Raw genomic sequence first — 23,445 nt, 5'->3', positions numbered from 1 at the left:
CCTGGCCATCATACATACTTACCTAAGTATTTGTTGAGTGAACAAATGAATAAATAAGTGAACTGCCAGTCCTGACTGTTTTACTACGCTTTATTTCATCCCTCAACGCAGATGTGCTCTATATAAAGGAAAACTGTTCCTGCTTCTATAATAGCATCTTTTTCTTCACTTTAAAATTTTTTATTATCATTTTATTATGCCATATGATTCACTACTCACTACACTTGACTGATTTTCAGTATATTCAGAGTTGTGTAGCCACCACTATAGTCCATTTTAGAACATTTTTATCACCCCAAAAGAAACCCCATAGTCAGTAGCGGTGATCTCCCATTAACCCTCTCCCTCTCCAGTCCTCAGTAACCACGAATCTGATTTTTTCTCTATAGATTTACCTATTTTGGACATTTCATATAAATGGAGTCAGACAGTATGGTCTTTTTTGACTTGCATCTTCACTTAGTGTATTTGAGTTCATGTTGTAGCATATATGAGTACTTTATTCCCTTTGATGGCTGAATAATATTTCATTGTGTAGATATATCCCATTTTGTTTCTCCATTCATTAGTTGATGACCATTTGTGAAGTGTTTGTATGGACATATTTTCAGTTTTCTTGTGTATATACTAATAGTGGAATTGCTGGGTCATATGGAATCTCTTTTTAAGAAACTGCTAAACTCTTTTCTAAAGCAGCTACACCATTTAAAAATCCCTCAGGAAGTGCATGAGGGTTCCAGTTTCTCCAAGTCCTATTTGTCCTTCTGATTCTAGACATCCCAGTGGGTATAAAGCGGTATCTCATTGTGACTTTGATTTGCATTTTCCTGATGGTTAATGATGTTGAATATCTTCATGTGCTTATTGGCCATTCGTATGTCTTTTTCGGAGTAATGTCTGTTCAGATCCTTTGCTCGTTTTTAAATTGGGTTGATTGTCTTTTTTAAAATCAAGTTGAAATAATTCTTTATGTATTCTGGATACTAGGTCCTTATCAGATTGTATGATTTTCATATGTTTTCCCCCGTTGTGTGGATTATCTTTCTCTTTCATGATAGCATTCTTTGAAGTACAGAAGTTTTTAATTTTGATAGAATTCAATTAACGTATTTTTGTGTGACTATAATGCTTTTGGTATCATATCTAAGAAAACATTGCTTAATCCAAGATCAAGATTTATACCTCTGGTTTCTTCTAAGAGTTTTATAGTGCTAGCTCTTAAATTTAGATCCCCTTTAATTTTTGTATGGGATCTGAGGTAGGGGTCCAGTTTCATTCTTATGCATGTGGATATCCTCTTTTCACAGCACCGTTTGTTAAAAAGACCTTTCTTCCTCCCCACTGAGTTGTTTTGGCATCCTTGTCAAAATCAGCTGACTTTAAATTTAGAACTTATTTCTGGATTCTTCTGTTCCATTTATATAATTTCTTATACATTGCTATCAGAAGTCTCTTAGGCAGATGGTTTCTTTTGAGTTCTATTTATCTTGCCTCAGCTGTGTTCTTATTAGCTAGAAGGTTTGTAGTAATAGTGGTTTTCTGGAAGATTATTTACTTGGGAAAAGCTTTCAGGAAAGACGTTTTAAAGCTTCTTAATTGCCTGCTCCATGTTTTCTTTCTTTGCCTTTGTGGAATTGTAAAGCTCAAGATTTGTAGTCATGATTTCCTTTCTCTGTCTTTAGTCTTCTTGGCTCTCCTCATAGCTGTCCATTTTGAATTCCTATTTTCCTCCTAGGGACCTCTTTTGAGCCTCCATGGAATTTGAAAGCAAGGTCAAGTGAGCTGCATACATATGCATGGCATAATCTGGAATTTCAGTTCTGCATGGACTTATAATAAAACCCTGTTCTGATCAAGTATATCCATAGTTGACCAGCATTCTGGCATGTGGCCTGAAGGTAATGAGGCCAGCTGGCAGTCTTCCTGTGGCTTGAATGCCATCTTGGACCACACAGGTACCTTTGCATCCCAGGCTGTTAATTTTAGAAGTTGAACCTCTAATCTTAGAAGCTAGAAACTCTTTTGGTAGAGCAGAAAAGCAGAAAATCAGTTCTCGTTGATACAGTGTGGAGTAATTAGGAATAATCAGGGTATAGGCAATTCAGTGTGTCTGCTTTTCCCAGTCATTCAGCCAGGTCTTAGTGAACCCCTATCCAGGCATGTATTCTCTTAAACTCCTAAAACACAGATTTAATTATCATTCAAGTGTCTATGGTGTGTAGATATGAATCCATGTAATCACTCTCAAAATAATCACTTTTCTGTTGGCATAACAGTTACTAGCTCTAGGTCTTTCAGATTTCGTTTGGGTGATAATTTCTTCAGAATTGTAAGCTAGAATAATCAGTGATGCTATGCTTGCTGTGGTGCCCATTAATTTAACAAACATTTGTATCCGTCAGCATGCGAGGGTGCATGTGGGGTGTTCTCTCATCAGTGTATTGTCACCCTCAGCTCAGTTGTTTGGCCAAGAATTTATATGTAAATCACTTACTTTTGTGATTGCCTTAAGGCCTAGGTTTTCCTCTATACAGGCTATCCAAGAATGGACTTAGCCAAACATGCCAACAGCCACAGACTTTTATTCATCCCTTTATTCATTAATGTTGATTGAAAGCTTCCTGTTAGGCCATATGCTGTGATTGCTGACAATAGATACAAAGATGAGGACTAAAAGCCTTTTCTGTCCATAGACTAGGCATAGTAAAATGATGTTGCTTATAGCTCCGTGATTACGTCAACGGATTGTTCTTACATAACACGTAGTACTTTGACAACATGTAATAGTCACCTATTCATTAAAACAAACAAAAAGCCTTAGGTGCCTACCATGTGCTAAAGGTGTTTGACTTGTGAAAGTGAGGAACAGCTTCTGTGAGGATGCAGCAGTTAAGCCAGCAAGGCTAAAGGACAGTAGAAAATCATTCTCGGTCAAGAGAGCAATATGTGCCCAAGGAACCAAAGAGGGCGGATGTGGCAATAAACCTGTGCACAGGTACAAAACAAGACTTAGGCGGGACGAGGCATCTCAAGACCTGTGGGCCATGTTGACAGCTCTGCCCTCTGTGCTAAGAGCAGAAGGAAGCCATTGACATCTTTGAACCTAAAGCCACGTTTTACCCAGTCTGTGGGCTAAGTCTTAACGAAAGAAGTTACCTCTTGCTCGGATTTGGTTTCTAGATAGAAATGTTAAATTTTTGAAGTTCCGTCTTATTTAGGTTAGGGCTTCTTCAGCTTTAGTGTGCTTAAGAATTCCCTGGAGGATTTGTTAAAGCAGATTTTTGAGTATCCACATCCAGAGATTCTGTAAGTCTGGAAGGTATCCAAGAGTTTGAATTGCTGTTAAGTTCCCAGAAGATGCTGGTGCTGCTGGTCCTGGCCATGGACTAGATTTTAGTTACTTAGAGCAACAAAATTAATTCACCTCTCTTTTGTCACTGTTTTCCTTGTGTGTACCTAGCAAAGGATCGTTTTTTAAGCTATACAATAATGAAAAAGTTTTTATTTTTTCAGGAGCTATATTTTGTAGAAGTCATTTTATGTCTGTAAATTACACTCATCTGTGTAACTTCTATATATATGATACAGGACTCAATGAGGTGATGTGGTAGCAAACAGTATTGGAGAGACAGAGCTCTAGAAATCAAGATACTTTATATCAAGGAAATCATGATCAACAAAAATTTGTAAAAAGTTATTAGTACTACCTTGACAGCTGTTGAGATTTAAAATTTAGAACAATATGATTTGGGATTTGGAAACAGTTGGTGTTCAGTAAAAGTATGTATTATTGAATCTGTTTTTTGTTTTTGTTTTTCTAGATCTAATTACTTGTTTAGACACTGCATCCAGTTTTTTGGAACCTGAGTTCAGGTATGACTATATTTGTAACCTTTTTTCCCTTCACTGTTACTCTTCATCTACTTCATCATTATTCTTTATACACTAAAGATAATGCACATTAATGTATGTGTCACACACATGACACATAATCATTGGTCTAAGATGTCAGCAAATTAGAGCTTATTTAAAGCCATTGAGTAGCCATGTTTAAATTTTGCTTTAATTGTAGCATTTGGATTTTCTCTACAATGAAAGTATAATTTAATATACTTTAAAAGTAGAACTAGTTGCTTTTCAAAGCCTGGCAAAACTGCTAATGAAGCTAGAGGCGTTACTTATCTTTTCTCAAAAAGGAGAAGAGAATGATTTCGGCTGGGACTGAATTCTTCAGTGTACTTGCCCAGGCAGCATTTCTACTACTGTTTCGCTGCTTTCTTTGTCTCTTGTCTCGGCTGGGACTAACCTTTGCTGGCTTCTATTCCACCACTCACGTTGCTGCCAAATTACATCCTAAAATACATGTCTGATCATTCCCCTACTTTAAAATCTTCATGAGTTCCTTCTTAGGGCAGATGTCATCCAAATTCCTTAGCCTGGTTTCGGGATCCTTCACAAGTAGCTCTTGGGCCAATTTTCCAATGTCATCTTACGTACTTATATTGAAACGGCTCTGGATTCTTTACACTGCTCTGAGCTGTCTGAACTTTTGCCTAGAATCGCTTTACTCTCTGCCTGGCAAATTTATTCCCATCTTGTAAGAGCTGTGTCACTAACCTCCCCCCAGCTTGCTGCCACTCCCCAAAGAACTCCCCAAAGAACAACCTTTATTTTGTCTTCCAGAATAGTTCTGTGAGGGATGGGTACTCTATTCAGCACTCAGGGAGGATCCCGATCAGCAGAGGTGGCTCTGTCATGAGTGTGTGGCACCCAGCCCTGCCTGAGGGTCTTGTAGCCTCTCCTCTCAGCTCCGTCATCACCACCCAAATGCAAACTGCCGTTCTCTCTTGCCTGGCCTATGGCACTACCAGCCTAACGATGTCTCAGCTTCCACTCGTAGTTCCTTACAGTCTCTTTCTTCTCAGGAGTCAGAATAATCCTTTTTGGAAATATGAATCAGATTGTGTGTATAAGCTGTCAAAATCCTTAATTGACTTCCCATTTTTACTTAGAAATATATTCCAGACTCTTCACCATAGCTCCCAAGGCTTCTGCATGATCTGGCCCCTGCCTACCTCTCCAGCTTCTCTCAAACTAATGTTACCCTTTTAGTTTTACAGTGCTCACTGTACTCTACCTGCAATGGTCGTCCTCCATTGATGACACACACACAGGCCCCCTTGCTTCATGGCCTGCTGTTCCTGTCCATGAGGGTGCATTGCCCTCCCTTTGATGAGGCTTCACTTCCTCAGAGCCCTGTTTCCTGACTGAGGCAGTGCAGAGCCTGGTGTAAAAACTTAGAACCGGGAGCCCATCTGGCAGTTCCCAGTTGCGGGACCTGGGCACACTGTTTCTCAGTTTCTTCATCTGTAAAATGAGGAAAATAATGATATCTACCATTAGGGTTCTTGTGTGGGTTACCTGAGGTACTCAGAAGGCTGCTCTGCACATAGTAAATTTACTGCATGTTTGTATTACTCTTTACTTCTATTAACTTTGCTTTCTCCTACTTATTTCAGGGAGCACCTTTTCTTCGTAGCAAAATCATAATCTAATTAATTACTCATTTAGGTATCAGTTTAACGTCCTTCCCCCGACTTCTGGAGCATAGACATAGTGAAAACGGGGGCATATTTATTTGGCTGATGTTTGTAAACCCAGTACCTAGCACAGCCCAGCACTTAACAGACGACAAAATAGACATTCGGATAAATGTGTTGAGTGGGTAGATGGGTGGGTGAATGAGTAAATAAATGAATAAATGCCAAACATTTTTAAGTCAACTTAAATTTGATCCGTAGAAGGTTGGTAAAATAAATTGTGGTTCATTCACAAAATAGAATAGCTTGTAGCTATTAAATTCATATTAAATATGAATAGATCATATAGCAAAAATGTCTACCATTCATTATGAACTAAAAAAAAAGGGCTTTTTAGAAGTGGTGCTTCTCTTAGGGCAGTGAGATTATACTTTTTAAATGAGCTGAAAAATGAATATGTGGTTTTTGTTCTTTTCCCCCAGAAAGTACACTGTATATACCCTTGAACTTGTTTTCATTTCACAGTAAGTACTGCCCAGCTGGTTGTTTGCTTCCTTTTGCTGAGATCTCTGGAACAATCCCTCATGGATACAGAGATGTAAGTCTCAGTAACCTAGACTTATGTTAACGTTGTGATTTAACTTTATTTTTTTTAAACTCCAGAGTAGGTTGATGTGTACCGATTGTATATCTTTAATCTTAATTTATTTTCAAGGGATTATTATTATTATTATTATTATTTTGTATTATGTAATGTTTCATTCTTGTGCTACAAGTCTGTTCTTTGTTATCCCATCACTAATCCTATATTTACTGAGAATACTGCCCGGGTCAACTCCTTTCTTGAGGAAAGGAGTGTCTTGTTTATAAATTACCCAAAGAAAATTAAATACTAATCTTTTATTTCTCCTTTCTTCAAGTCCTCACCATTGTGCATGGCTGGTGTGCACGCAGGAGTAGTGTCAAACATTTTGGGTGGCCAAATCAGTGTTGTAATTAGTAAAGGTATCCCGTATTATGAGAGTTCTTTGGCTAACAACGTCACATCTGTGGTGTAAGTATATGTGTTATTAACAATAAGCGGGTTGGGCAGGGGTGGGATAGTGACTAGTTAGACCTGAGCAACATCACTGTTAATGGTGTTCATGGAATCACAACGGTGGGGTGAGCACTCCCATCTTTGTGTGCTGATTGTCTGAATATCCTGAAGAATATAGGCCAGGTCTCACTACCTTGGCATGTTCTCAATCAGAAAGGTAGTCATTTAGGAGGATGATTTGTTCTTTCCTGAGTGCTTAAACAGTCTCGTGAGTAAGGGTCTCAAAGTCTGTGGCCAAGTTTTTATTTCATTTTAAAGATCAGGAGGCATAAGTGCTCTGTTTCTTACAGCCTGTGTGACCTAGGATGGATTGAGATAACTGAAATACTTTTGAGTATAAATTAAATTTTGACATAAATCAGAAGTAGTAGTGTTACGAATCCTCCTCTAATCCAAAGAGAATATTTTAAGAATGTATTTTTATGGTCACTACAGTGATCAGTTTTATGAAACTGAATAGGCATCACAAGCAAGAAAAGTTGAAACATTAAATAGAAATGTAATACTTGGGATCTGTTTTTGTAAATCTTGCCTCCTAGATGGGCTTAGTCCTGTAGGTAATACTAAGCCTAATGGAAAGCAGGCCAGTTTCTCTTCAGAGGTCCTAGGGCAGTTTTCATTCAGAAGGTGAGAGCATAATCTGTGTCCGTGACGGTATAATACAGGAGCCAGCAGACTTCTTCTGCAAAGGACCAGCTCGCACATATATTGGGCTTTATGTGCCAACTGTCCCTGGTCACTTACTCTTTTTCGGTTCATTTAAAGCTTTTTAACCATGCAGAAACCATTTTTGGCTCCCTGGCCATACAAAATAGGCCCTGTATGAAATATCATTTGCCCATCCCTGGTATAGACTTAGCTACCTTTCCATCTTTTGGTTTCTTCTAGATGATTTTACGCAGACTCTTTCATTCCTTTCCCCTCTTCTACCTTTAGAAAGAATTTTTTTCATCAGTTCTCTTCCTTTCATACCTTAAGAAAAAAATAAGGGTGGGTCACATCCATTTGGAATAATGGTTTGAATGTTGTGCTGAAATCAGGAGCATACACTGATGATTTTATCCCCCCAGGTTCTTTAGAGTCCTTGGTAAACTAGTCACGTGTTCCCCTCCTCCTCCATTCTTCCCACTACACTTAACTTGCCTGTTACTTTGAAATCCAGATGCGGTGCTGGGTTGCAGCTTTAACTTGTTCTGAGCTTTGCTTATTCCTGTAACAAGTGCAAGCTCTCTTATTTGTAGCCAGCTTTTTTTCTGTTTACCCCAGGAAACTTGAGCCTCATTCTCTGAGAGTTACAATGTAATGTACTTGCAACAAAAGCAAATGACACATAAAAGTTTGAGGAATCCGTTCATTTCCATGAAAGATAAATAAGTACATATTAAAGGTTACATGGGCATACTTGCACATTTCATGTGTGATACAGGCACTAGATACTTGTAGAGAAAGTTGTTTATGCTGAGTTCAGAAGTTGTTATTCTGATTTCTGAAGTTGTTTTGAAATCAGACTTTTTTGCAGGGGGGGGGGCTGAGAACAGTATCAGTTGTTTAATGGCCATAGAATATCCTTAGTTCTTTATATAGTAAAATAAAAACAAAAGAAAAAGTTTTACTAAGACAAATATAGGGAAGTCAATATATGAGTGTCACCAAGAAAAACCTTTCTCTCTTTCAGGGGACACTTATCTACAAGTCTTTTTACATTTAAGACAAGTGGTAAGCCTTTCATGGACTTTGTAACTTACTATAATTGTGTAATTGTTAATATTTTTTAAACACTGTCATGCAGTATGCTAATTGCTGTTGTTTTGCACTTTTTCATATGTCACACTAATACAATAGATGGAATAACTGAAGGTTTTATATTATTGGGAAGTTCCTTAGGAAAGGTGATTTTTTCACTATGTCTGAAGAAGTAATTAATTCAACAGAATATATTTATGAGCATCTTTGATTTTTCAGGCACTGTTCTGGTGCTAGTGAAACAAAAGTGAGCAGAATAGACAAAATCCTCCTTTCCTGGTGCTTAAATACTGGTATTGAGAGATTTACAGGAAACAGTGGATAAATTATAAATAAATAATGAATTATAAATAAATTATAAATAACTCTTTATAATATTATAGAAAATGTAGAAAAGTAAGTCAAGAAAAGAGGATAGGCAGTGCAGGAGGGACTGGTCTGGAGTTTTAAGTGGAGTCAGGGAAGGCCTCGTGGAGAAAGTGACACCTGAGCAAACACCTGAAGGCAGTAGGGAGTGAGTCATCCACTGGTCTGAAGACAGTGTCCCAGGAAGAGGATAATGCATTGCTGCTAAACTAATGGCTATTGCTTGTGAATAAATATGTCTGTCCATTTCCTGACAAGACACAAAGACATAGAACCAAGAACATCGCCTACTTTTGAAATTTCTGTATTACAGTGTGTTATTAGCATAGTATATATTAATTACATGTACAATAGAAAGTTTCCAATGAGCACATTTATACAGATTTTGAATTTATTTCTGGAAACCACATTACTGTCTCTGTCGTTTCAGGCTGTTACGGCACACTGGGGATGGAATCCGGGGTGATTGCCGACGCGCAGATAACAGCATCGTCTGTGCTGGAGTGGACTGACCACACAGGGCAGGAGAACAGCTGGAAACCCGAGAAAGCCAGGCTGAAGCAACCCGGACCTCCTTGGGCTGCTTTTGCCGCTGATGAGTATCAGTGGTTACAAATAGATCTGAATAAAGAAAAGAAGATAACAGGTTGGGAGACATACTTTTCTAGAATGATTCCTGGTTCTGATTTTATTCAGAAACCTGATAACATCGAAGATTTTCATAGAAAATTAGGTCACTGAAAATGTAATTGTATGGTGTTAAATATTACTGTAGGTGGTTTTATGAAACATGGCAGAGGAGAGGGGTTGGTATTTGATTTTTATTAACTTTGCTTTTTCATTGTAATAAGATTCTTTTAAGGTACTGTTTCAGTTAAGTGATCTTGACATCTCTTATAGTCGTTAAAAGAAATTTATGTTCAAGGAGTTCATTTTAAGTGCTATAAATAATACTCTTCATGTGCTGAATACAAATTCATTTGGAGCAGTTCATCAGATGGTTAGAATAATTGATTAGAATTGGGTTAAGTAATTTTTGTTAAAGATTTATGTCAATTTGGTTCTGAAAAAAAGAATCGTTTTAATCTGTTCCTTCCCAGGGGGTCGTTGTTACTTGGTAGGTAAGATATATTTTACAGTGATGTGAACACAAGCTGTCAAAACAGAGTAGTCCTTTCCTTATGTACACCCATAATTCATGTGTCTCTACAAGGGAACAGAGCCAAAGATTTATTTACTATTATAATGAAACCTGGCCCTTAGAGACGGTAATGTGCTACTGGCAAAAATGTCTGGACAGTGCACTTTAGGTATTTGGGCTTCAATGCTGAACAAGGATCAGACCGTGCACACTAATGAAAGCCACTCTGCGTTCCTTAGGCATCGTAACCACTGGCTCCACCATGGTGGAACACAATTACTATGTGTCAGCCTACAGAATTCTATACAGCGATGATGGACAGAGATGGACGGTGTACAGAGAGCCTGGCGTGGAGCAGGATAAGGTAAAATGATTATCAAGGTTTTATTTTAAAAATGGGCCTTTACCAAAAATCAAGGAAGCTCTCCTGTGTGATGTTAACTTTGGTTATCATTTGGCCTTTGCTTTCTTCTGGTTATTTTACCTTGTGTTGGTTTTTAGCTTTCTTTACTCTTCTAACTGTGGTTAGGAAATTCTTAGTGGTTCCAGGTCCTTTTTAATTATTTTAAGGGTAAGTACTTTCCTGATGTTTTTCACTACATTTTTAACTCAATTGTTTAGATACTTTATGAAGAAGTTCTAAAAAGGAGGACTGCCTGGCTGGCTCAGTGGTAGAGCATGTGACTCTTGGTCTCAGGATCATGAATTCAAACCCCATGTTGGGCGTAGAATCTACATGAATGAGTGAATTTGGGCGTAGAGCCTACATGAATGACTTTGAGTAAGTAGTGGTAACTTACAAAAAAAAAAAAAAAAAAGAAATCCTAAAAATGAACTTGTAATTTCTTAAGATTTTCTTATTAATCCAAAGAATGATGGAGAGCCTAATTTTGTTCCCAGATTTCTTTTCTGTAGGCCAGGGGGGACAAAAGACAAAAGCTAAAGGCAAAAGTACATTATAGTGTAGGATATAGATTTGAAAGTTCATTTCAAGATTACCTCCCCAAATTTTGTCTTAGGAAACTTCTATTTTTTTTTCCTACCTGAAGAATTTTCTTAATTTCTGTGGTAATTATGAAATTGTTGTTTCAGTTAGTAGACTGTGATAATGCAGAAATGGTCCAGAGCAGATGATAAGGGATGGGGAGTAGGCAGAAGTACGTCTGGCTCGTGATCCACCACAAAGATCTTATAACTGGGCGAATCCTTGTGCTCAAGGAGGGTAGATTTCTTATCACCTAGAATTGAAATTGTAAGCACAATTTTTTTTAGTGAAACTTCCCTGAGTTTAATTTCAATTATATGATGCTGTCTGTTCTCTATCATATGTATGATTTGCTAATATATCTTCAGTTACCACTTTTCTTATCTCTCTAGTCAGAAAACTCCAGGGGCTTCCTATAATCTGTCATATGTATCTAAACTCTTTCGTTGTTATTCAAGGTCGTCTTCCCTCTTTTCTGTTTGATATCACATGACCTTCATCTTTGGTGAGGCTCTACCCATTGAGTATATAACAGTATTGTCTTTATACTTATCTTCTGCTTAACCCCAAACTTGGCTACTTTTTACTCTGAGCACATCTGTACTTATTTGTAGAATATTTGTTATACTTGTGGAATATAGTTAATTTTTTGAAATCATAAGAATTATCCATGCTCCTATTATAAAAACATCTAGCACTATTGAATTATATTTCTGAAAAAGACTTTCTTTTTTGCTTCATTTTTGAAAGATAATTTCATTAAATATAGAAACCTAGGTTGATGTAGTTTTTCCCTCCATTGTTTTCTGGTATGCGTTGTTTCCAGTGAGAATTCCTTTGTTCCTCAATAGGTAATGTGGCTTTTTATTCCTTAGCTGCTTTTAAGATTTTCTTTTTATCATCTGTTTTAGGCAGTTTGATTATGATGTCCCTTTGTGTAGTTGTCTTCGTGTTTCTTCTGCTTGGGCTTTTTCGAGCTTCTTGGATCTGTTGGTTATAATTTGCATCAAATTTGGAAAATTGTGGGCCATTTTTTCTCAAATATGTTGCTTCTCTAATTCTCACTACATGAATATTATGACTCTTGCAGATGTCTCACAATTCACTGGTGCTCTACACATTTTTTTTTTTAATCTCCTTGTTCTAGTTAGGAAAATTCTATTGTTTTACCTTCAAGTTCACTAATCTGTTCTGTAACATCTAATCTATTAATCGTGTCCAGTGTATTTTTATCCTCTGTGTTGTATTTTTACCTCAAAATTTTCAGTTTTGGGCTTTTAAAAATTTCTTTCAAGTCTCTCCTGAACATTCTCATGCTTTTTTCCACCTCTAAAACATATGGAGTATATAATAACTCTTTTAATGCCCTTGTCTGCTAATTCTGTCTACTAATGTGTCACATGTGGGTCTTTTTCTTTTTTAAGTTTATTTTGAGAGAGAGGGGAGAGCGGGAGCAAGCAGGGAGGATGCAAGGGAGAGGGAGGGAGAACCCCAAGCAGGCTTCACGCTGTCAGCGCAGAGTCTGACGTGGACTTGATCCCACAAACTGTGAGATCAAAATCAAAAGTTGGACCCTTAACTGTGCCACCTAGGTGCTCCCATGTGGGTCTTTTTGTGTTGATGGGTATTATGTAAAATATTTACATGCCTGGTAATTTTTGATTGGTTGCCAGACATTGTGAACTTTTACATTGTTTGGTGCTAGTGTTTTTTATTACTCAAATATTTTTAGCTTTATTCTGGTATGCAGTTAGGTTACTTGGGAATTGTTTGGTCTTTTTAAGGTTTACATTTTAGCTTTGTTAGGCAGGACCTGAGCAGCTTTTAGTTCAGATTTTTTTTCTACTACAGAGACAATAGTGTTCCAAGTACTCAACCCAAAGTCCCATGTATAAATGAGTTTTCTTCACACTGTCTGTTGGTAACATGTGCTGTTCCCAACCCTGAAAAGGACTCCTTTTCAGAGGTTCTTTTCCCATCCATAGATAGTTTCCTTACATGGAACTGAAGAGTTCAGGAGAAACTCCCTACAGATCCTAGAAGTCTCTCTTTCTCTGCAGTTCTTTTCTCTCCTATACCCTGTCTTGCGAATTCTAGCTGGCTTGGCCTCTCCATCTCTGAGCTTTGTGTTCTCAATTCACTGAGACACGAAGGCTCTCTCCAGACAGTATTGGGGCAATAGAAGGGTTCACCTCGTGTGTTTCTCTTCTCTCAGGGAATATTGCCCTGTACTGCCTTTGGTCCCACGTTTAAAAACCATTGTTTTATATATTGTATCTAATTTTTTCAGATGTTCAGGTCAAAGAATAAATTTAGTCTCTATTAGTGTCCTGGATAGAAGTAGAAGTCTTTACATTGAATTATATAAAATACCAATCTCTTGGCTCACTTACATTAGCCCATCTGCTCACTCATCTACCTCCAACTCCAGAGTAATTGGTATATTCTGTTTTCACACCCTTTCTAAATAAGCATGCACACATGCATGATGAGCACATACAGACTGAGACAGCTTTTGGTTTTCTTTTCAGTAGATGGGAATGTACCTAAAGAACAATAGAATGTTGTCCTTCCTTTCAAAGCCCAGAGCCCCCTGATGAAAGCTTCAGCTCTGAAATGCTGCCAACCCAGTGGTGAGGGTTGAACGAGTCACTGTCCCTTGGCATGGCATCTGCATCAGAGCAAATGACTTCTCAGAGGGGAAGAACCAAGCCTCAGGCTAGGAGTGCTCCTGGCCCCTGAAATAAACCAGGAGACACACAGGCCACTGGCATAGAAATCCTGATTGGCCGCTGTGTGGGTGGCTCTTCCGGAAATCTGGTGTTAGAAGCTCAGATTCACGGCTCTGAAGTGAATCTCTGCACATAGGAGGTGCTCATAGTACTAACTTGAAGCCCTTGACCAAGTCCTGGTGAATCACACCTACTCAGAGAATAATAACATCCCCAGCTCTTCTTTAAGCATTGGTTTGTATTACTCTGTCCGTATGTATGACATTGTGTCTTATTGTGGTTTTTCAGAGCTTAAAGAAATGATAAAAAGTAGAAGATACTGGCTCATTTTCTGTTTATCATCTAATCACCAAATGAATTTTCAAAATAAGTGTTTAACCAGCAAAAAAAAAAAAAAAAAAAGATGGGAATGTATATACAACTTGATAACATGTTGCTTTTGAATAGCTGCCATATTTGCGTGTGGTAATATCCAGTAAAATTTAAGTTCCTTGAGAGTAGGAACTTTGACTTCCATTTCCATTTTTATCCTCATGACACCTTACAGACCTCTTTACACACAGGGTCTTATAATAAATGGTCAAAGATCAGAGCAAGTCTTTTTTACTTAGTTTATATAAAATCTTTATCCTTTAAGGTTTTCTGTAAAAATGAAACTCCAGTGTGGAGTAAGATCTCAGGGTTAGTTTTTATGTCTAAACTATTGTTCCTGTTCCACTAATACAGTAGACAACAAATAATTGCTTTTATTTTATTTCTGAGGAAATAAAGAAGAGAACTGCAGAGAGAGAGAGACTTCTAGGATCTGTCGAGAGTTTCCCCTTAAATCTTCAGTTGCATGTAAAGAAACTATCTGTGGTGGAGACTGTTACAACTTTAGCCCTTGTAGAAAATGAAGGCTATTAACACGTCTTAGAAGTTTACAGTCTAATGCTGTGTGAACCAGCCAAAATAAAACAACCATAATATCCAGACATGACTTGATGGAAGAGCTAAACATTTATCTGCTGCAACATGAACTGATAAGATAGAAAGTACTTTGGTTTTAGGCAGATACCGATTTAGTAATAGTCTTTAGAAACTAGCCAGGTGATTCAGCCTGAAGGAGCAAGGATTTTTTGCTTAGTGGAGCCCTGTAATTAAGTCAGAAGACAGAGACTCAAGTCACTGCTCGTATCATTGACTGGTTATGCAGTCCATTTACATTCTGTGAGCTTCAGCTTTCTGAGTTCTGCCTGTTACATCGGGCTGTCGGGCTGTCATGAAGAACATTTGAGTTAATTAAATGAAAATGCTTTGTAAATAAGAGCTCTTGCAGTGTTCCATACTAGCATTATTTCCTTGAAATGGTTGAGGGAATGGGATAGTCCGTTGAAATAGTATTTTTATCTAAAGACTATTCATATGATACCTATAATACATTTGTTGCTGTTTACCTAAGATCATTATATTCGGCAGGGAGCAGTGTTTCAGAATCACTTTTCTGGTTCAGATAGCAACACAAGATGAAAATGGTTAATGTGGGAAGTGTCTTTATGTAGTTTATCCAGTAGGTGGAGGTATATAACTTATGTATTCCTTAGTGTGTGTTCACTTTCTCTCTTCTGAAAGAAAAATTATGAAAAGTACACAGTAAAGCATTTCCTCTAAGATAGTGTATGTTCACTTATGCTTTACTTTGAAAAGAAAATTAATATATTTAAATAGTTGGTAATTACACTAGAATTACTGATTTATTAATGGAATTAAACTGACTCATTGAAATTAAAGCCCTCTTCCCAAATTGCCAAGTTAACATTTTTGTTATGTTTGAATCATCTTAAAATCATTTTCGTATTCAATGTTTTTTTAAGTTTTTTAAGTTTATGAAGAATGTGCAGTTTCTTAATAGTTTGTCCAAATTATGATTCATTTATCTTGTGAGAAATTAATTCTTACTGTCATACCTTACAGATCTCATTTAAGGCCCAGAGCAAAAAAAAAATAAAAACATGTTTCAGTGGAACAATTTAGCCCTGACCTCTGCTGATGTAAAGTACCATTTTTTTGCTGTTTTTTAAAGATATTTCAAGGAAACAAAGATTATCACCAGGATGTGCGTAATAACTTTTTGCCACCAATTATTGCACGTTTTATTAGAGTGAATCCTACCCAATGGCAGCAGAAAATTGCCATGAAAATGGAACTTCTTGGATGTCAGTTTATTCCTAAAGGTAAAGTGATAGTATGTTTTAAGATAGGTTATTTTTACTGGATTCATGTAAAATGGCTTTGCTGTTCTCAGAGAAAATAAGAAATGACAATGTGAGTGTTTAGCTTTTAATTATAATATCTTCTTAAAGAAATTTTACAAAGAAATAATTATTCTATTAAAAACTTAGTTATCAGAATGGTTTCAAAGGCTACAGGTGGAAGAAGAGAGAATATCATCGATGAGATAATATCATGCGATTTTTTTCAGGCATAGTCTCAATCTTAATTTTTAATCAGGACTCATGTAGCATAATATACTGTATCACAAACACTGATGATTATAACAGTAAGCTTAGTCCAAGTGCCTTTTCCTCTGAATAAATTAGAAGCGGAAATAACTTCCCTGCTATTACATAATATTTTAATACTTTGTTTCCTATTGTATCTCCAAAACCTACCAGAATGCCCCCACGCAGTGGGCCCTCAAATGTTTCTTAAGTGACTTGAATGAGTAGTGTGTCAGACTGTGATGATAATTCTGTAGCTTTAAACATTATTCACCTCCTCCGTTTTCTCCTCGCTAAGGAAATTATTTTAAGAGAATATAATTATCTCAAAAAGTGAGAAATCCTAGTAAGTTTGTACATTTAATGCATAGTATATTTATCCTTCTGACATACTGCTCTCCGAGATTTAAAATCACGGAGCAGAAATAACTACTCTAGGGAACGTTGAAGACATTTAAATGACTGTTTTTAACTATGACTTTCATAAGCAAAATGTCTCAACTTTTCTAAACCGTTTTTCAAGGTCGTCCTCCAAAACTTACTCAAACTCCACCTCCTCGAAACAGCAATGACCTCAGAAACACCACAACCCCTCCAAAAATAGCCAAAGGTATGCCTGCTTCTTGTGTGAGAATGCGGTGGTCCCTGGATTGTGGTATAATTTTCCAAAAACATATTAAAAGCATTGTAAAAGAACTTTGTTTTAATCAAGCTGTTGTAGACAAAAGAATAAAGAGTATTTGAAACTTTTTTCAAGGTCGAGCCCCCAAATTTACTCAGCCACTACAGCCTCGTAGTAGCAATGAGTTTCCTGCACAGACGGAGCAAACAACTGCCACTCCTGATATCCGAAACACCACCGTGACTCCGAACGTAACCAAAGGTACCAGGCCCCCACATTAGCACCCGTTACGTGGTCGCGTTTTATTTTGCTTATAATTTCAATTTTCAGAAACACGTCCGGTTTTTAAACCCTCAGCTTCTTTTCCTCTTAACTGTGTTTTTTAAGAAGAGCCAAAAATGTTTACTCCTTACCTTAGAGAAGAGACTGATTGCATCGCTCTGATTTCTCTTCTCCAGTGCCATGTAGAATTGTTCTTTAAATATTTAGAGATGGCGGCTATATTTTGGGTCTTCTCTTGTGATTTTTTTCCCCACCACAGCCAAACACAAGTAGTCTCTATTTATAAAAATAACTAACGGGGCGCCTGGGTGGCTCAGTCGGTTAAGCGGCCGACTTCGGCTCAGGTCGTGATCTCACGGTCTGTGAGTTCGAGCCCCGCATCGGGCTCTGTGCTGACAGCTCAGAGCCTGGAGCCCGTTTCAGATTCTGTGTCTCCCTCTCTCTGACCCTCCCCCATTCATGCTCTCTCTCTGTCTCAAAAATAAATAAACATTAAAAAAAAAAATAACTAAAACCATTGCAGGAAACAAACGTTTTTTCTTATATATATTAAGAAAATATATATAATTTTCGTATATATTAATTTTTTGGAGAGAAAATTTGGTGGCAAAAAGGGAAGGGGGGGTGAAAAATAAGTTTTGGTGAAAACTAACACTTTTTAAAAAGTACTGTGAGTTAACATGTTCATTAAAAAACTTTGGTCTCTGTTTTAAAAATGTTTACCATCAGTTTTTTCCGGTTATAAATATAAATGTAGTAGGATTTACTTTCAGGTTTTATGAATGATAAATAAGGTATTAACACGTATGAAACATAGTACTTTGATTTTACTAGTTGTTGAAAAACAAAATTTCAGTTGGACTCAGAAAAAACCATCAGTGTCAGAGGAATTAATTTCGGTGTTGGCAGATAAAGCATTTTCAGGACCATGCAGAGATGAGGAAGTAATTCATTCCAACTAACGTGTGCCACACAGAACTTTATTCATTCTCTGAAAATTTGCCCGATGCAGATAACTTTCTCCCAGCTTTCCACATGTCACTTTCTTTCACTTCTTCTAAGGTATTTTCTAAACAGACCATTTTCTTTCTCATGCTGCTGAAGAGAAGCAAGACTTCTTAGAGATGAGATCTCAGTGTCCCACAAAGCTTCTTACCAGTCTGCAGAAGAAATCTGTTTGGGCAGAATTCCAGGCCACATGCCTGGATGGAAGAACAGCCATTTAAAGTATTGCTCGTCTTAAAATCTGATTATAGAATCTTAAAATCTCAAGACTAAAAGTATCCTTAAAGCATTTTCTTCCAGAGCTAGGATTCTTCAAAAGAATAAAAGAATGTAGAGGTCTTTCCAGTTAAAGATTCCTTGTCTCCTTTTCTGTGGGGTGGTACTGTGTAGATGTTTTATTATTTTGTGAACCTAAGCAGATTTTTTAAACCTCTGATTAAATCGACCTGTATCCGCCTGAACCTGATGGTTCTCTCTCCAGTTATACATTTTTAGGGATAAAGCACATTTATTTTTCTGAATTCTTAGTGCTTTCTAGCCTGAGTGATGATGCCTGTTTTATGCACTTCTTTTCCATTTTTACATCCAGGCTGAGAGTGATGCTGGAGAAAATCATATCATGGTCAGATTTGTGCCCCTGTGTCTTCCTGAATCCTCCCTCTGGGGGGCCCTCAGCACCAGCCCATGGTCATTTTGTTTCTCTGGTTAGCTCTTTCTGTTCTCAACAGTCGCTTTTCCATATTTTTCAAACCCTTGACCCAGAGATTCTTTAGTTACTCTCAGTTACCTCTTCAACTTTATGAAGAAAGTAGAAGCAATTAGAAGGACACTCCCAATCTGTGGAGCCTGCAAACTCACCTGTACCCTCTTTCCGCTGCGTTGAAGAACGGAGTTCCTAGTCCTGCCCAGGGCTGATCCACCTCTGCCCGTGTTCCTATCCACCCAGCCATCAGAGGCCTCAGGTTATGCGTTATCCTCTCCTGCTCCTGTATCAGCAGCCTCTTTTTCTCTTTTGGCTATATTTATAAGGGTACAATAGATGCTGTGGGTCAGGCCCAACACAGTGTCTGGTGCTTAGCCCCCAACAGGCATCAGCAGTTGCCGGGACAGGGTTGCCAGATTAGGGAAGAAACTGATGGCTCAAATGACCTGAGGTGGACCATTTTCTGTATCTGGGCCCAGACTTCCTTATCTGTGGAGGGAGATAAGGGATTAAATGATCTCCTGGTCCCTGCAGGCTCAAGCATTGTCACTTTCTGCCCTGTTGATGCACATTGGCTTTTTTTATACTTAACACTACGTTGTTGCTTTCACCTGTCTATAAATATTTTCCCCATCATGTTGCAATATCATTTCCAATTGCTGGATAATATTTTACTATGAGGACACCGTGATGTATTTATTCCCTTTCATTGTTGAGCATTTGGATTATTTCCAGTTTTTCATTCTTTTGCAGATACAGAAACAGACCATCTTAAAAATGCATCTTTGAATGTTGTCTTAATTTTTTTTCTAAGAATAAATTCTAGACATGGAATTGCTAAGTAATTGATTTTTATACGTATTGCCCCAAAATGATACAGAAAGTATCAATTTAAAGTCCTATAAAAATAACTGTTTCCTAATAACTTTTCCTAGCAATTGTTATAAATGTTTGCCAATTCGATAAACAGAAATGGCATCTCATTCTTGCTTTAACTTCTGTTTCTGTGATTACTAGTAATGCTAACATGTTGAATGGCCACTTGTGTTTTTTCATTGTATTGCTCAATCATCTCTGATTTTTCTATTGTTTGTTTTTGACTTGGATGTTCTGTAATATATAAATGATAGTAATCCTTTACCACATATTCAAAGATATTTTCTGAGTTTTTTATTTGCCTTTCAGTTTGTCTTGGTGATTTAAAAAGTCACAATGAAAAATTTTAAGCGTGTACAAAGGTGAAGCAAATAGTGTGAGAGACTTCCACGTGTCTGTGAAGGCTTCTGCCATTACCAACACTTGCCTGGCCTCATTTCATAAATATTATGAACGGTAGCTTTTGAGACACAAAAGCTTTGAGGGATGACCTGGGGAACCTTCCCGCTTTCCCTTCCTGAGTCTGCCTTTGATGTGTTTGCAGATGTCGCCTTGGCTGCGGTCCTGGTGCCGGTGCTCGTCATGGTGCTCAGCACCCTTATCCTCACGGTGGTGTGTGCCTGGCATTGGAGGAGCAGGTCAGTACGTAGCTAGCTCCCCTGACCGGGCCTTGGAGGGTTGTTTCCAAATGTGAAGTATACACTAAATCTAGAAGATAAACTACCATTCACCTTTTTGAGAAGGAAAGGTAAGGTAGTTATTAAAGTAAAAATACATTTGTTTCTCCTTTTCATAAAACAAGAGTATGTTCAATTGCACAGTCATTTACTGCGCATCTTTATTATAGCAAAATCTGCTTTACATGCTGGAATATACACATGAGTAAGAACAGCCTGACACACAGTAGGTGCTTAGTAATATCTCCTGAAAGAAAGAGACACCGTTCCTGTGTCCTGGGTGTTAGGCGGGGCTAACTCACAGAATAAAGAACTGGCACATGCCTTGAGGAGTTATTATGAAGGGCCGGAGACACAGGTGTGAGAACCGTGAGAGCTACCTGAAGTCTTCTCTGCGGGGAAGAGTGAGCCTCAGGTTTGTTTTGCCGTAAAGAGACCGCTGGATGTGCCCAGATGGAGAAGGTAGGGAACAGGCCAGACTGTGTGCTTGAGCGAAGGCACAGAGTTGTGGAGTCCAGGCGGGATAGCCAGTCCTCACGTGCAGGCTTGGCACGGGAGAGCACCGAGGAGGAACTGTGGAGGTGCAGCCTGGGCCTGGATTGGGGACGGGAGCTTCGGGGAGACAAATTCAGGTCTCAGTCTGTGGATGAGGATGTCATCGAGGAGGGTGAAGCACATAGGTGAGATTATCAGATGATGCGCGACTGGCTGCCACAGAAGGAGGAGGGACTCGGGGTGATCCGAGGTTTCAGGCTTGTGCACTTGGACCAGTAGGGATGTCATGAGTGGAGAGGACAGGAGGGACAGGTTTGGTGGAGCAAGAGAATGACTTCATTTGTTCGTTAAGCAAATATTTGAGCTCTTGCCGTGTGCTAAGTATTGACCGCTGGGAGTTGAGTGGTGAGCCCCAGAGTTTACAGGACGGAGAAGATAACGATGCAGAAACGGTCAGCGATAGTACTGACCACACAGCGTATGCCATGGGAGGAAGTTGAAGAAGCAAGTGGTCCTGGACTCATGGTTTTAAGAAGGCTGTCTGAGCAGAGACCCAACAAGTTATGAGGGAATCAGGGAAAGGAAGAGCAAGGGCTTTAGGAAAGTCCAGGGAAGAAAGTTCACAGTGCTCTTAGGGAACTGGACAGAAGCAACAGTAATAGTGAGAACAGCAGCAACAGCTAGCTTTTATAGAAAATTAAAGCTGGTTTTAGGCATTATTTTAAGTGCTTTACGTGTTTTAACTCCTTAATCCTCAAAACGACCAATGAAGCAGGTACTGTTATAAATCCCATTTTACAGAAGAAGAAAGTGAGACAGAGCATGAATAACTTGTCCGAGGTCACCCGGTGCATATGCAGCAGAGCGGAGTTTGGGCCCTGACAGCACAGAGCCCACACGCTGAACCACCTCTGCCCCTGGACGTATTATCAGGCAGTCAATTCCCGTCCCCAAGGGTTAAAGCACAGAGGGTAAGGATTGGGAGTCAGGTTTTTGGGGAGGTGGCAGTCAAGTCCTGAGATCAGCGGGCACATAAGGACCCTATGGATGTTCAGATTCTCAAGAGACAGATGCTTGTTCAGGACCAAAGGTGTGAGCTACAGAACTGAAGTTATTTCTAAGAATGTGGTTGAAATTGCTAATGACTGACTTCATGAGGAGTAAGAGATGCATGAAGGGGATGTGGAAAATAGCCAGGAGGAGAATAATAATAAACTCAGCTGCAACCTACCGAACCCTTAACTCATGGTAAGCACCCCTGTTCTAAGCACTTAACATGTAATAAATAACCTGAGGCTTTGCCACTTTAGATTATTATAAAATCTTTTCTAGCACAACCTTTGCCTAGTAATCAGACTTAATTTGTTGTCTTAGCTATATAAGGTATCTGACTTCCATTTAGAAAAGATTATTGGTTTCCTTTTACTTTTTAGTCTTAGGATAATTACAGGATTTTCAAGAAGAAAACTAATTATTAAGCCAGCCCTTTATTGTTTACTTTGCACTTCAGTTTTTAATTAACAGCTGTAGTGCCTACCACCTCTTCCACAAATTTTACATTATATTTTTAAAAAATGACATGTTTTAAATAATAGCCAGACTTTAAAGTGAGAAAGATTTTAACATCTCTAATACAAATAAAGTCTTATCCTGGAGAAGAATGTTTTCAAGTAAGAAAAGCACACAGCTTGGGCTCTTTGAGAAAGCCACATTTGTGTCTTGAGCAAATCACATAACTGTCTTGTCCTCATACACTAGAATAATTTCTGCATTTTCTTTAGCTTGCAGCGTGTTAATTTTAATTAGATTTACATTCTTGAATCAGAACACTTCCTTTTAAGGTCTTTGTAGATAGTAATTTTTTTTTTTAAACATTTATTCATTTTTGAGAGAGCGAGACAGAGCATGAGCAGGGAAGGGGCAGAGGGAGAGGGAGACAAGAATCCAAAGCAGGCTCCAGGCTCTGAGCTGTCAGCACAGAGCCGGATGCGGGGCTTGAACTCACAAACCACAAGATCATGACCTGAGCCAAAGTCGGACACTCAACCAACTGAGCCACCCAGGCACCCCTGTAGATAGTAATTCTTAACGGGGAGGAGGGAGATTTCTCCTGGGGAAGATATGTCTGAATTCTGAAGGGTGGACTAGGGAGAATCTTCATTGCACGTGTGGCTTTTGCCCCCCAGGCATGGAGCATCCTGTTCTCCCTCTGGCACTTATCACTGTTTAAGATAGCACTGACATAAACTGGGATGCTTATATAGGACACTATAAACTTCTTGGGAACAAAGGACCACGGAAGGAAAACAGATAGTTGGAAAAAATAACGATGCAGAAGCAAATGTGGGGATGTTTCTTTCTATGAACTTTGTGAATCAGTTGATTTATAAAGTTTGTATTGGAAACCAAAATACACCTAACGTAATTTTCCCATAACAACCCACATCATCCCGAAGTCTTTAGTTTGACTCTTATCATCTGCGGACTCAGCTTTTCCATTTCATTCACCCCTTGAGTGGGAAATACCTTGGGTAACAAAATAACTATCTCAGGAGATAGTTGTTTAAAATTTATTGAGAGTCCAGTTTATGAGCCAGCAGTGGCGACTTTGAAAGGCAAATGAAATAGAGGATTCCCCCAGGTAGATTAGTAAATGGAAATGTATACTCCTAATTATTAACTTTAGTGTTTATCCTGCA

At 38.4% G+C, this 23,445-nt stretch overlaps 1 protein-coding gene across 5 annotated transcripts in view; it reads left to right on the top strand.

Moving 5' to 3' along the window:
* Positions 1 to 23,445, top strand: part of DCBLD2 (discoidin, CUB and LCCL domain containing 2) — an 87,347-nt gene that overhangs the window by 55,775 nt on the left and 8,127 nt on the right. For all 5 annotated transcript variants that reach the window (XM_053220720.1, XM_027077611.2, XM_015080687.3 and 2 more), the window contains 10 exons: positions 3,822 to 3,873; positions 6,066 to 6,138; positions 6,461 to 6,594; positions 8,315 to 8,355; positions 9,179 to 9,394; positions 10,129 to 10,253; positions 15,669 to 15,819; positions 16,610 to 16,696; positions 16,844 to 16,969; positions 20,119 to 20,212. In XM_053220720.1, coding sequence (XP_053076695.1) covers positions 3,822 to 3,873; positions 6,066 to 6,138; positions 6,461 to 6,594; positions 8,315 to 8,355; positions 9,179 to 9,394; positions 10,129 to 10,253; positions 15,669 to 15,819; positions 16,610 to 16,696; positions 16,844 to 16,969; positions 20,119 to 20,212 — 1,099 coding nt within the window. The remainder of the gene's footprint in view (positions 1 to 3,821; positions 3,874 to 6,065; positions 6,139 to 6,460; positions 6,595 to 8,314; positions 8,356 to 9,178; positions 9,395 to 10,128; positions 10,254 to 15,668; positions 15,820 to 16,609; positions 16,697 to 16,843; positions 16,970 to 20,118; positions 20,213 to 23,445) is intronic.

This window comes from Acinonyx jubatus, chromosome C2 (assembly GCF_027475565.1).
Source record: "Acinonyx jubatus isolate Ajub_Pintada_27869175 chromosome C2, VMU_Ajub_asm_v1.0, whole genome shotgun sequence".
Lineage (NCBI taxonomy): Eukaryota > Metazoa > Chordata > Mammalia > Carnivora > Felidae > Acinonyx > Acinonyx jubatus.
The sequence above is the reverse complement of the archived record's forward strand: the minus strand, read 5'-3'. Positions and strand labels throughout refer to the sequence as shown.